We start from the raw sequence: 12,972 nt of genomic DNA on the forward strand, positions 1-12,972 counted from the left end.
GCCTCCCCTCACCTCCAGGTCGAGAGGGATAGCCTCATGTGGGGGAGACTGGAGTCTTGGTCCTACAGGCCTGATTTATGAGGAGGCTTCGGGTGGGCCATGAAGGGGACTGAGGACTGCATGCTGAGGGGGTGTTAGGGATGGAGGGCTGCTCTCTCTTGAATATTCTAGAAAAGGAGGATGGATTCTGCCAGAGTCACTCGGAGAGAGCGCCGTCCCTGTTCAGAGCCTCCTTTCATCCTTTTGGGCCTTGAAACCACTCCCATGCAGCCCTCGCCCTACTCAGTGGAGCCGTTACTTTTCCTCAGTGGAGCCTTTGTTGACAGCGCAGTCAACAAGGGAAACCTGTGTGCTGAAGGTGTAACGCCTTAGCAGAAGCCGAGGGGAACGGGCGTCCTTGCGGCTCCTGTGGTGGTGGAGGTGAGGTGTGGTTCAGCACAGGCAGCAGGACAGTATCCCCTCCTGAGGTTGCCTTTTCCCTGACGATGCTTCACGGCACTTAACTCTGTGCTCCCACTTCTCTTTGGCAAGATGGGAACAACGGAGCGTGTTCACTCCGAAAATGGCAGACGTGGGCCTCCTAAAGAGCTCAGAAGGAAAACAGAGCCTGTGGAATATCCTGGCAGCTTCCTTCCTGGGTTTCTTTTTTGAAATAAAGCTCATCATGAATGTAGACTTTTCTTATTTGCCTTCCAGTATTTTTGTTTCACTGACAGTGAGTTTCCAGCCCTCTGGTGATCTCACTTAAACTAATAAGTGAAGTTATTTTTAACCAGCTGGATGCCGATGGCATAAGCGGCCTCCGCGCGGGTTCTCTGGCTTTGCTTCTCTTGGCGGCTCGTCTGTGGGGTCGAGGGCCTGACGTCTGCAGGCGTCACGTCTCTTCTCGCCCCCTCCCTGGTGCACCCCCAAGGCTCCATGAAAGGTATGCCTCTGTCTCCCCCCTGGCCGGGCTGCTTCTTCCTACCAGCCGCCTTACCTGCTCAGCACTGCACACTGCTTCCTCTGCCTCCTGGACAATTGCCTGTGTTTCCCCTGAAAACAGAGAAGGGGTTCTTCCCTTCCTTTATGTCATCGAGGAGGGAGCTGGATGCTCACCTCTTTAAGAGCAGTAAGGAATTTTTGAGAGTAGACGGTTCTCTCTTTTTGTTAACATGATTTATTGTCAAATTGGCTTCCATACAACACCCGGTGCTCATCCCAACGGGTGCCCTCCTCAGTGCCCATCACCCACTTTCCCCTCTCCCCCCACCCCCTGCAACCATCAGATTGTTCTCCGTATTCAAGAGTCTCTTGTGGTTTGCCTCCCTCCCTGTCTGTAACTATTTTCCCCCTTCCCCTCCCCCATGGTCTTCTGTTAAGTGTCTCAAGATCCACATATGAGTGCAGACATATGATATCTGTCCTCCTCTGACTGACTTATTTCACTTAGCATAAAGCCCTCCAGTTCCACCCACGTTGCTGCAAAAGGCCAGATTTCATTCTTTCTCTTGGCCAAGTAGTATTCTATTGTATATATAAACCACATCGTCTTTATCCATTCGTCAACTGATGGACATTGAGGCTCTTTCCATAATTTGGCTATTGTTGAAAGTGCTGCTATAAACATTGGGGTGCAAGTGCCCCTCTGCATCAGCACTCCTGTACCCCCTGGGTAAATTCCTAGCAGTGCTATTGCTGGGTCCTAGGGTAGTTTGTGGGTTCGAGCCCCACATCGGGCTCTGTGCTGACAGCTCAGAGCCTAGATCCTGCTTCGAGTTCTGTCTCTCCCTCTCTCTCTGCCCCTCTCCTGCTCACACTCTGTCTCTGTCTCAAAAATAAACTTTGAAAAAATTAAAAAAAGAAAATGAAAATCATTCACGACAAGTCTGCCTTGAGAGAAGTACTTCATCGTCAGACAGATCTTTTTACCCTGCATTTTTTATTTAGTTCACCAATTTGGGATCCTATGGACCATATATAGGTTTGCATTCTGTCTTTTTCACTCCGTAATGTACATCTTCCCATGACACTGAATATGCTCCAAAGGATGATTTTTTAACGGCTATTACAACAGCCTATTATGAATGTACCCTAAATTAGACATTCTCCTGTTCTCAGACGTTTTGGTAGTTGTGTGGTTTTCGTTGTAATAAATAATACCACGATTGAGCATCCTCATACATATATCCCTCTGCCTATCTTTAATTATTTCAGGCTCCTTTTATAACCACGATTTCTCGGGAACTGTGTCAGAAATTGCACCGAGACCTTGTCTACTGCGTGCTGCATCAGACAGGGTCAGCCTCCTGGCAGAGACAATCCCCACCCCCCCACCCCCAACCAGGAGCCTGTTGTTAGTGTTTACCAGCACACCACTGGTCAGTTGGAATCAGCAAGCAAACAGAGAGGAATTATGATACAAGTGAAAGGTGTCAACATTTCAGAAGAGAGGGCGTTACTTTCGGGAGTCAGAGCAAACGAAACTGCTCAGAAAATAATTCATACACTCATTGAACAGCTCTCTTTAGCTGCCATTTTCTCTCTCTCCTCCCCTTCGTGGCCCTAAATTTCCTCTATATTCACCGTCTCTATGATCTCACCTCCCATCGTTTCTTCATCCCTCTGTCCACTGCTTTCTGGCTTCCGTCCCACCACGTGAGTGCAAGCGCTCTCACCAAGGCTACTGGAGGCTTCCCTGTGGACGACCGTGGTGCATTTTGCTTGCTCTCTGCAGCCTTAAGTACTGGGTCATGCCTTCGTCCTTGAAACACGTTTTCCTCTGACTTCCTTTGGGTTTCCTGCGTATCTGCCTGGCCGCAGCGGTGTGACCTGTATGAACTCTTCATTGTCTGCTCACCTCCTGGGACTCTCACCTGGGCCCTCATCTCCCCTCACTCCGCACTGGCTTCAGTTTTCATCCGAATCCTCCTTTGGGGTCTCCCTAAGCCTCAGATTCCACACACGCAGCAACTTACAGATGCTTCTTTTAGCACCTCGAGCGCCACCAGTCCTGCACTGTGCTCATGTCCTTTAACCTCCTAGCCCTCTCCCTTGCCCCATCCTCCCCGTTACTCCCACAACTTTTCTGTTACAAGTTCTCCAAAACCTCCCTTCTCAGCATCTCCCGGATTCACCTGGCTCTTGCCATCTGCACGTCACGTCGGCCCCTGTCCTGCTCCCCTGGACGTCTCAAATGGCCTCCTCACGGCGCCTTTTAGTTTTCAGATGGTTTCCTCAATCCGTTCTCTACCCTGCAACTGTGCTCCTCCTAAAGTGCCACGGGGATTGTGTTCTTTCCTGCTCTAAACTCTTTAACTGTCCCCCTTTCCCCACTGGACAAATTCCAGACTTCCTACCCGGCTTACAACGGCCTGCCCTAAACTCACACCTGCCTCCGTTGTATTTTAGCCTCCCGTCTCACTCACGTATTTCCATTCCTCAAATAATGAGAAAGGCTCAGATATCAAAATGCATTTTAAAGCTACAGTAAGCAAAATCATTTGGCACTGTAGAGGGCACAGTAGATAAATCCTCGAAAGCAGAAGGCTGGAAGTACCCAGACAGACCCAATGTGCTTAAGTGTTAGTATATAGTGGGAGTATATCAGTACGTAGTGGATGGTGAGACTTCAGATCAGTGGGACAAGGATGGGTGGAGCATTTGATAGTTAGTGCTAAGTGATTGGTTAAGAATTTGGGAAGGTGAGACAATGCATTGTTGTACTGATGTAAGGAAATCTCTTGTAGGTTGATAAGGTAAAGACCGAAATACAGAAATACTTTTAAGAAATACAGTTGGTCAATAAATATTCAACTCTTTTTACCAATTTAAACATATGCATGTTTGTATAAGAAATCACTTTTTTGGTTCATGAAATTGTCCAAGTTTATGAAAATGATAGTCCCCAGGGTGCTGAGGACAAACAGGCAAGATTATACACCACTGAGGGGTGTAGATTCTTAAAACACTCATATTCAACTTGGCATAACCTGTCAGAAGCTTTAAAAATGTGTATGCCCTTTCAAAAAATTCATACACCATTTCATCCATCAGTTCTGCTTTGAACATTTTATTCTAAGGAATGAGCTTGGATACGTACAAAAGTATGTTACAAAGATACTAATTACTTAGTAGGGAAAATTGGAAACAAAGTTAATGTTTAACAGTAGGGGAGTCCACTCTGATAAATCCATTACAAATGGATTAATACATAGTCATTTACAAGTAAATTCCAATGATTCAATTATCTGTTGATAGGGAAAATACCACAATATAATGTTAAATGAATAAGCTACAGAACAAAACAGTTATATCACAGTGTGGCAAGATACTGTGTGTGTGCAAAACTGAAAACAAAACCCATGTTAACAATGGTTATCATTGGTGAAATTCAAAGAGAATTTTAATTTTTCCCGTGGCATTTTTTCCCTGTGATTTTTTTAGGTTTTCTGGCTTGTATAAGAAATACCCATATGGATAATTTTTAAATTTTTTATCATGAAAACTTTCAAACAAGCAAAAACAGGAAGAATAGTATCACCAATCCCCATGTGCCCATCACCCAGCTTCAGTAGGCAATATTTTGCCAACTTGATTTCATCTATTTTCTCCAGTGTTTTTCTCCCATTGAGATATTTTAAATTTTTTTTTAATTTTTTTTAATGTTTTTATTTATCTTTGAGACAGAGAGAGACAGAGCATGAGCAGGGGAAGGGCAGAGATAGAGGGAGACACAGAATCTGAAGCAGGCTCCAGGCTCCGAGCTGTCAGCACAGAGCCTGACCCAGGGCTCAAACTCATGGACTGTGACATCATGACCTGAGCCGAAGTCGGACGCTCAACCGACTGAGCCACCCAGGCGCCCCCCATTGAGATATTTTAAAACAAATGCCAGACATGATATCATCTCATTCTAGAAATTTTGAAAATTATTTTTAGGAGGGGAAACTCCGGAACTGGTTTCTTGTAGATTCCATGTGACAGTAATTGATTTAAATTTATTGATTGACACAGGATTTAACTGTGTATGAGCTTTCCCACACCTTGCAAATACTATAATACTTCTAGGGTAGAAAGTCTGCAAATTGGAAACCACTCCCCTAAAAGGCACAGATCCTTGTCAAACGCAGTTTCCCTTGGGAGAGGTTGTAAGTAACTTTCACCCATTTATACCTCATGCTGAATAAATTACAGACTTTCTGGAGGGGAGGTATTTTTTAAATTGGCTTATTTCATGGAGGTATGATTTATATCAGCAAAATGCACAGATCTTAAGTTTGATGAGTTTTGACAAATGTATACAACTGTGTAACCAACACCCAGTTGTGATACAGAACATTTCCTTTACCCCAGAAAGTTCCCTGGAGCCCTTTTCCAAAACTCCTCTGCCTGTCCTCATCCCAGCAGAGCCAAGGCAATCTCTGTTCTGATTCCCATCGCCATATATTAGTTTAGCCCGTTTTGGGGGGTAGGTTTTTATCTAGAGCAGTAGTTCTCCAAGAACGGTCCCTGGACCAAATAGTACTAACATCACCTGGGAACCTGTAACAAATGCAAATTCTTGGGCCCTAACCACGACCTTCTGCCGAGTTAGAAACTCAGAGTAGTGTGTGTGTGTGTGTGTGTGTGTGTGTGCGCGCGCGTGCATGTGAGAGAGAGAGAGAGAGAGAGAGTGTGTGTGTGTGCATGTGAGAGAGAGAGAGAGTGTGTGTGTGTGTGTGTGCGCGCGCGCACTACCAGCCTTCAGATGATTCTGGTCATGTTCAAGTTTGAAGAGCTTGGGGACTAAGAACAAAATTGGACAGAATGGGGAGGGCAGCGCTGGTTGTGTATGGGGTGAGTAGGGTGGGACGGAACGGGGTAGGTTAGCCCCGAAGACAGCTGCCTCACGTAGCTTAGAAACACCAAAAGGAAGGAGGAAAGGCTGAGCATTTGTATCAGAATTTCTACATTTTGGTTTTGCAAAGTAATAATGAGGGTCTGTAGGCTTCAAGTTTCGCAAAAGAGAAGCATCAAGTTTTATATGAGTTCTAAACCTGTGGAAACTGGTTTTCACAAGCCGTGTTTGGCAAATGACTTGTTTATTTTATAATACGATTTTATAGACAAGATCTTCTATAAAATCTCTTTTCTTGGAAGGGAAACTAATAGAAATTGCCCTTTATGTTGCAATTGCTGAAATCCAGCTTGAGGGTCTGAAAAATCCACCAACCGCAGTCCCTACCTGCGGAATAATGGAGAAGTAGAAATAAAGGCTGCCCAAATGGAAGTTTCCCTGAAGAGAAGAGGACCCGGGTATATAGCCAGCTGCTTCCCCGAGCTCCCTCGGGAGGTTCAAGATGGGAAGGCTAATGAAAAGAAACGATTCGAGTTGTGCCTGGACGCGGGTGGTGCTTTTGACATGTGCTTGGTTGTGTTAGCGCACGGAACTGTTGTCCTGGAGTTTCTGAAACTACACCACCAAGAAGCCGTGTGTTTCCTGTCTTGAGCATTTGCGGGAAATTCAGAAATACACGGTGTGTGTATGCAGACCCTCAGCAGCACGATGGCGGTTTTCCCGAGCCAGATTCCAGCCTGTGCCGTTCTGCAAATTAACTCTGAGGGAGAAGATCCCACGAATCTGGCAGGCTGTGAATTTGGCCTGAAGCGCCCCTTTGTCGACTCTCGGAACAGTGACTCTGCCCCTGGATTTTCCTTCCAAGGAGTTGGCGTCGTGTCCCACAGATAGCACCGTGTGAGACCGATGGGATTTACCGGTCCTTTGATAGTGAGCGTTGGACCAAGAGCCTCCGGTTTCCAGGACTAGATCCTGGGAAGAGGAGAGAAGGTTGGCACGTCCAGCACGAGTCCTGGCCGGCCGAGGATGGTGGAGAGAGCGAGGGAGGCTATGGCCCCTGAGCTGCTAGCTGGCATTCGGGCCCGCCTGCTTGACTGAGGCTTGGTCCGTTCTTCCCAGGATGCCCTGCTCAGACCCAGTGAACCCAGGGATGCCGCTTCTCTGCTCGGCTGGGGGGACCCCTGGGTTTGTGGCAAGTTTCAGATGGCCTCCTTGCCCCACCCGTGAAGCAAACACTTGAGCTCCCGGGCTTCACAGTCAAGGCAATTTGGGTTCAAGTGCAGTGCTCTGCGCCAGCTTCCCGAAGTCCAACCACCCCATTTTTCATTCAAAACCTCCTGTGTGAAAGAACATGCATGGCCACGACTCTCTTTGAGAAAGTGCTACCAAAATTACAAGCTGACGGGCTAATTGGGGTGGCTTCAGGCACAAGTCCTGTTTTCTGTTTTCATCTTTTTCTTTTTTTTTAGCATGTCTTCCTTTAAGCAATATGCTTCTTAGGTAGTTTGACTGAAAGGCTTTCCTTTCCAACATAAAACTAGAAGAAATTCAAATTAAAAATTATTTCCCTTCTTTGAACACGAAAAACAAGCATCACCACATCCCTTGGACACAGCAATTCCGCTTCTAGAAGTTTATCCTAATAAAACATGTGCCGAAATGAGCTGGTCATTTTGTAGCATTGTTTTTGAAAACGTGAGGGGCGCCTGGGTGGCTCAGTAGGTGAAGCGTCCAACTCTTGGTTTCGGCTCAGGTCATGATCTCATGGTTTGTGGGTTTGAGCCCCAGGTTGGGCTCCACACTGACAGTGCAGAGCCTGCTTGGGATTCTCTCTCTTCCTCTCTCCCTTCCCCTGCCTTGCTTCTCTAAATAAATAAACAAACAAACAAACAAACAAATAAATAAACTTAAAATTTTTTTGAAAACACTGAAAAGTTGGAATCAAAATGTCTGTAATGATTAAATAATTTGCTATGGTATAGCCTTTCAAAAGATTGGGGTAACTTAAAGTGCTAATGTGGAAAGAGCTCTAAAACGTTAGGGAAAAAATAGGCTTCTAGTTTACAGCCCTGCACGTAAGGAAAGAAGTTGAACCAATAATTAATAACCTCACCAAACAGAGAGCACCAGACCCAGATGAGTTCGCAGAAGATTCTACCAAACATTTAAGGAAGAAATAATACCAATTACTAAGACAACCTCTTCCAGAAGTTAGAAGCAGAGCGAATGCTTTCTAACAGATTCTATGAGATCAGCATTACCCTATTACCAAAATGAGACAGAGTCATGACAAGAAGGTAAATCCACAGACCAATAGCTAATGAACATAAATGCAAAAATCCTCCACAAAACGTAGGCAATTTGAATCTAACAACCTATAAGAAAGAATTATACACCATAACCAAGTGGGATTCATTCCAGGTACGCGAGACTGGTGCAACATTCAAAAATCAATTAATATAACCCATGACATCAACGAGCTAAAGAAGAAAACGCACATGATCGTATTGATAGATGCAGAAAAGCATTTGACAAAATCAAAACCCTTTCAAGATACGATTTAGCAAACTAGGAACAGAGGAGAACATCTTCAACTGTATAAAGAATATCTATGAAAACCCTACAGATAACCTCGTACTTAATGGTGGGAAATTTGAAGCCAGAAATCTTAGTGGGAACACGAAGTTATTTTGTGTACTTTGAAGGGAATTTATTGTGTCTGTCCCTACGTGAGAGGACCGGGTAGGTGAGGGGCTTCGGATCGCACCAGGAGTGGCCCTGCCCACCTCGAGGGTGGAGTCTGACCCGTGTTTCAAGCCCCAGCTCTGTAACCCTTAACCTCTTCCTTCAGCTAAGAGTTCATTCCACACAATCGGACTCCATGTTGGGATCTGTCCCACAGACCTCTGAACCCAAGGGTCTCACATGAGCCGGACCCCAGGGCTCCCACTGATGCAGAGGCAGGAAAGCTTGGATCCTCCTCTTCTCACCTTCAGTGCTCCGTCGCTGGCTGAAGTCTTGGGTTTTTCATAAGCAATTTGCAAGTTTTAATACAAACCAGCCTACATTCATGGCTAACAGGCTCATTTCCAGTAAAAAAAAAAAAAAAAAAAAAAAAATGCACCAGTAAAAACATTCTCAGAGGACATTTAGAACAAGGGTTTAAAAGGAAACCTGGGCCTCATTCCCCAAAAGTGACTCTCGGGACCAGCCTGAGGGCAAAGCCCTGGAAGAGGTTCCAGGGAATGGGGGAGGGGGGGCTCTTCTTCATCTTTAGAGTGAAGCGTGGGGCTCCTCCCCAGAGGGGACCGGAATGTAAACTGTGGACTTCCAGTGAAAGTGGCATGACAGTGTGGGTTCAGAGTTTGTAACAAGTGTGCCCCCCGTGGTGTCAGATGTGGATAATAGGGGACACTGTGCCTGTACGGGCTCGGGGGACACATAGGAACCCTCTGTACTTTCCACTGTACTTTGCTGTAAACCTAAAACTGCTCCAAAAAAACAGCTATCGGTAATACATATGCTAGAAACTTAGGTTAAAACCACACACAAAACTATACCTATCTGTGTCTACAGACACGTGTACGTATGTTGGTATGTATCCATACCTATATCTGTGCTTCTTTGCATACACCAAGCTGGTGACGGGGTCGCCATCAGAGGCTGGGGGAAGGGAGGGGCACCTTCGGCTGTACCGTCTGGTCTGTAGCCTTTTAGCTTTTGGACCAAGAGTATCTATCTGTTCGCTTTCGTTAGTGAGACGGAAAGGAGCTTTGCTGCTAGACCTTCGCTTCTGGGTCTTCCCTGCGAGGAGACATTAGTGGGTCATGTTGCCTGGCAATTTCAAGATACAAAGTTGTAGCACTTTGTAGCACATTTATTCACTCAAGTGTTTTTAAGTTTATTTAATTTTGAGAGAGAGAGCGCGCGCACGCATGTGAGAGAGAGTGAGCACACATGCGAACGCAAGAGTGGGGGGAGCCGGAGAGGGGCAGAGAGAGAGAGAGGGAGAGAGAGAACCCCAAGCTGGCTCCACACTGTCCGCACAGGGCCCCACGTGGGTCTCGAACCCCTGAACCGTGAGCTCGTGACCTGGGCTGAAGCCTAGAGCCAGACGCTTACCCGACCGAGCCACCCAGGTGCCCCATTGGTGCCAGGCATCCGGCCAGGCTCTGGGGGCGCCAGGGTGAAGGCGAAGTGGGCCCTGTGACCCCAGTTCAGGGTGCAGGCAGCACCCGGGAGGGGGAGAGCTGTTTGTTCCTTCAGGTTTGTTTTCTCCTGGTGGTTGGGGAAGGCTGACTGCTGCCTCCTTTTCTTCAGACAAGCCGTGTGGAGACCCGCCCTCGTTCCCACACACCGTCCTGCAGGGCCGCACGGGCTTGGAGACCGGGGATGAGCTGCTGTACGTGTGTGCCCCGGGCCCCGCCACCGGCCGCCGCGGATCGGCCTTCACCTTGCTGTGTAACAGCTGCGGGGAGTGGTACGGCCTGGTGCAGGCCTGCGGGAAAGGTAAGGCCCCCCGCCCCCCGGGCTGGGCCCCCTCCGGGCGCCCACACACCGTGAGCAGGGCCTCACCCCTTCTGCTGGCAGCTTGGGGTGGCCTCTTCTCCACAAAGATACCTTTGAAAGAGGCTTTCAGACCTCCCCACCCCCCCGCCGAGTTCTGGACCTGCCCACGCCTGCACTTGACCTTAGGTTAACTTTCTAACTTATTTCCCTGGAAATCTGATCAACGTGCCGAACCAAGTAACGGGTGCTTGTGGTAAAGAGGAGCCCTGATTGTAACCCGGACCGGAGGGAGGTCATGAACGCAGGATGCAAGCTGGGCTTCCACGAGTGTGGGGGGTCTCGCGACTGGGCTTAACCTTTGTGGGGACCTTGAGGGCTTGGCTAAGGGTTGTGATAGGAGCTCGTGACTCTTGTGGGGCCCGGGGCTCATCCACCGGGGCGGGTCCACAGCCTCACATGCAAGCCCTGCTTCTTTGCCCCTGAGCCGTCCTGGGGCTGTCGTGGGGGTGGAGGGTGAAGCCGGGAGGATATTCCAAGACAGCTGTGTGGTCTGGCCCCACCGACGACAGCTGCCCGCCTCTGTCCTGCCACCTCGTTCTGTTCCCGGGGCTGCAGCCTGAGGCAGATATTTAGTTGAGACTAACAATTGCGGGTGGACATCAGACACCAGAAACCTGATCTGATTCCCCCAGGTGTCCCCACTCCATTAAACCTGAGGGTAAACCTGAGGGTCTCAGGCTTCTGCACCCACCCCCCACCACCCTGGGGGATTCTCCCTGTAGCAGAAATCACTGTCCCCAGCCGCAGCCTGGCCTCCCTCCTCGTGACCTGGGCGTATGGCTTCTTGCCGGACTGTGAATTGTTCCCTGACCTCAGGAGGCTCCTCTCACCCCAAGGCTCCTTTGGGGGCCACTTCCTGACCACCCCTCCCCCCCCACTCCGTGACTTCTGGGTACCAAGCGGAGGTTGGCTCCACAGAGGGGAATGAGTCCAGAAGCACAATGGTAACGCATTTATTGGGCAGTCTGTCCCTAGAACGTCCCACAGATCCCACGGGGGAACCACGAGGAGACTAGGGTGATGTCCTGTCTATGAGATGCATCCGTGCTGTGGCCCGAGCTGTGGTTCGTTGTCTGTGCTGCTGTCTGCGAAAGGTGAACACAGCAGCACTGTCCCTGCGGTCTGCCGGCGGACCTTTGGCCTGTTGTCATTTGCAAGCTGTACCGCCACGATTGTTCTCATCCGGGTCGTCTGGGTCACACGCGAGCGTCTCCCTGCTGGTTCCTGGGAGTGGAATTGCCTTCCGGGGGTTAGCGTGTGTTCGGTGTCAGTGGATGCTGCTGCAGAATTTTCTAGAGTATTCTGACCAGTTCACTCTCTGGACTAGCTATGTCTAAGAGTCCTCATTGTTCAGCCTCCTCACCAACCTTCAGGACTGTGACATTTTTACCTTTGCCAACCTAGGGACTGCTCTGCGGTCACTTGCTTGCAGTAGTTATTTCTCTGGTTGAGCACTTACCGCATGTTCAGCAGGCATTAGCATTTCCTCTGTAAAATGCCTATCCAAGCCTTTCTGCCCATTTTTCTAATTGATTCAAATTATTTACGTCATGTAGGATTTCTCTCTTACATAAACCTGTCTTGTAAGGTTTTTTTTAATGTTTATTTATTCTTGAGAGAGAGAGTATGAGTGGGGAAGGGTCAGAGAGAGAGGGAGACACAGAATCGGAAGCAGGCTCCAGGCCCCTAGCTGTCAGCACAGAGCCCGACACGGGGCTCGAACCCACGAATGGCAAGATCGTGACCCGAGCTGAAATCGGACGCTCAACTGACGGACTGAGCCACCCAGGTGCCCCACATAAAGCTTTCTTCAGTGTGTTGGAAACATTTTCTCTCATTCCGTGGCTTATCTTTTTCCTCTTGGAGTATCTTGTAACGAATGGGATTGTTTAAAATTCCCTATTTCACTACTTCTCAAACTCTCTGTGCACCATTGAAAATTCTTTTCTAGTATTGGCAGACTGATGCTTTAGCACAAAGTATAGTGAAAGCCAATTAATATAAAGCTAACCTAAAGCCCCAAATACAATACTGGTTTGTTTTTTTATAAATAGACATAAAATCCCCCTGCCAAATTGTTATGAAGGCTTCTAAAAACGTGCTCTCCAGGTATCTACTCGCCTTGTTGCAGACTAGTAACAAGAAATTGCAGACTAGTAACAAAAAGCACTGTGGGGGTGATCTTTCAGCACCTGACTCATCGTGGCGACTTTGCTGTTGTTTGGTGGCAGGCGGGAGCCTCCCTGCCGGTTCTGCTCATTCACCTGCTGGAGGAAACCAGGCCTGAGGCCCCGGCTTCCTGTTTGTAGACTGCGGCACCCCAGAGTAGAGCCCACCCCCCGAGACTGTTCCCAGAGCGGAGCGGGCTTCATTTCTGGTGAGGCTCCGGCCTTGGAGCCTGACCGGCTCGGGAGCCACGCCCACCCGCCCCCGGGGCTGGGCTGTTTACCGGGCTCCAGGGGAGTGAGAACTAAATGCAGGTTTTGTGTGTCTGCTGCCGTGTTTATTTTCGCACAGCAAGGCAGACTTGTTAGAGCTTTCAGCTGTGGGGCGGGGATTCTGGTTTCTATCCCTGGCTGAGTAGA

At 48.4% G+C, this 12,972-nt stretch overlaps 1 protein-coding gene across 3 annotated transcripts in view; it reads left to right on the plus strand.

Annotated features, from left to right (window-relative positions):
* The window catches only part of SUSD5 (sushi domain containing 5), an 81,490-nt gene that overhangs the window by 48,527 nt on the left and 19,991 nt on the right, over positions 1-12,972 (plus strand). For all 3 annotated transcript variants that reach the window (XM_047875667.1, XM_047875668.1, XM_047875666.1), the window contains one exon: positions 10,139-10,327. In XM_047875667.1, the coding sequence (XP_047731623.1) occupies positions 10,139-10,327 (189 nt within the window). The remainder of the gene's footprint in view (positions 1-10,138; positions 10,328-12,972) is intronic.

Source organism: Prionailurus viverrinus, chromosome C2 (genome assembly GCF_022837055.1).
Source record: "Prionailurus viverrinus isolate Anna chromosome C2, UM_Priviv_1.0, whole genome shotgun sequence".
NCBI lineage: Eukaryota > Metazoa > Chordata > Mammalia > Carnivora > Felidae > Prionailurus > Prionailurus viverrinus.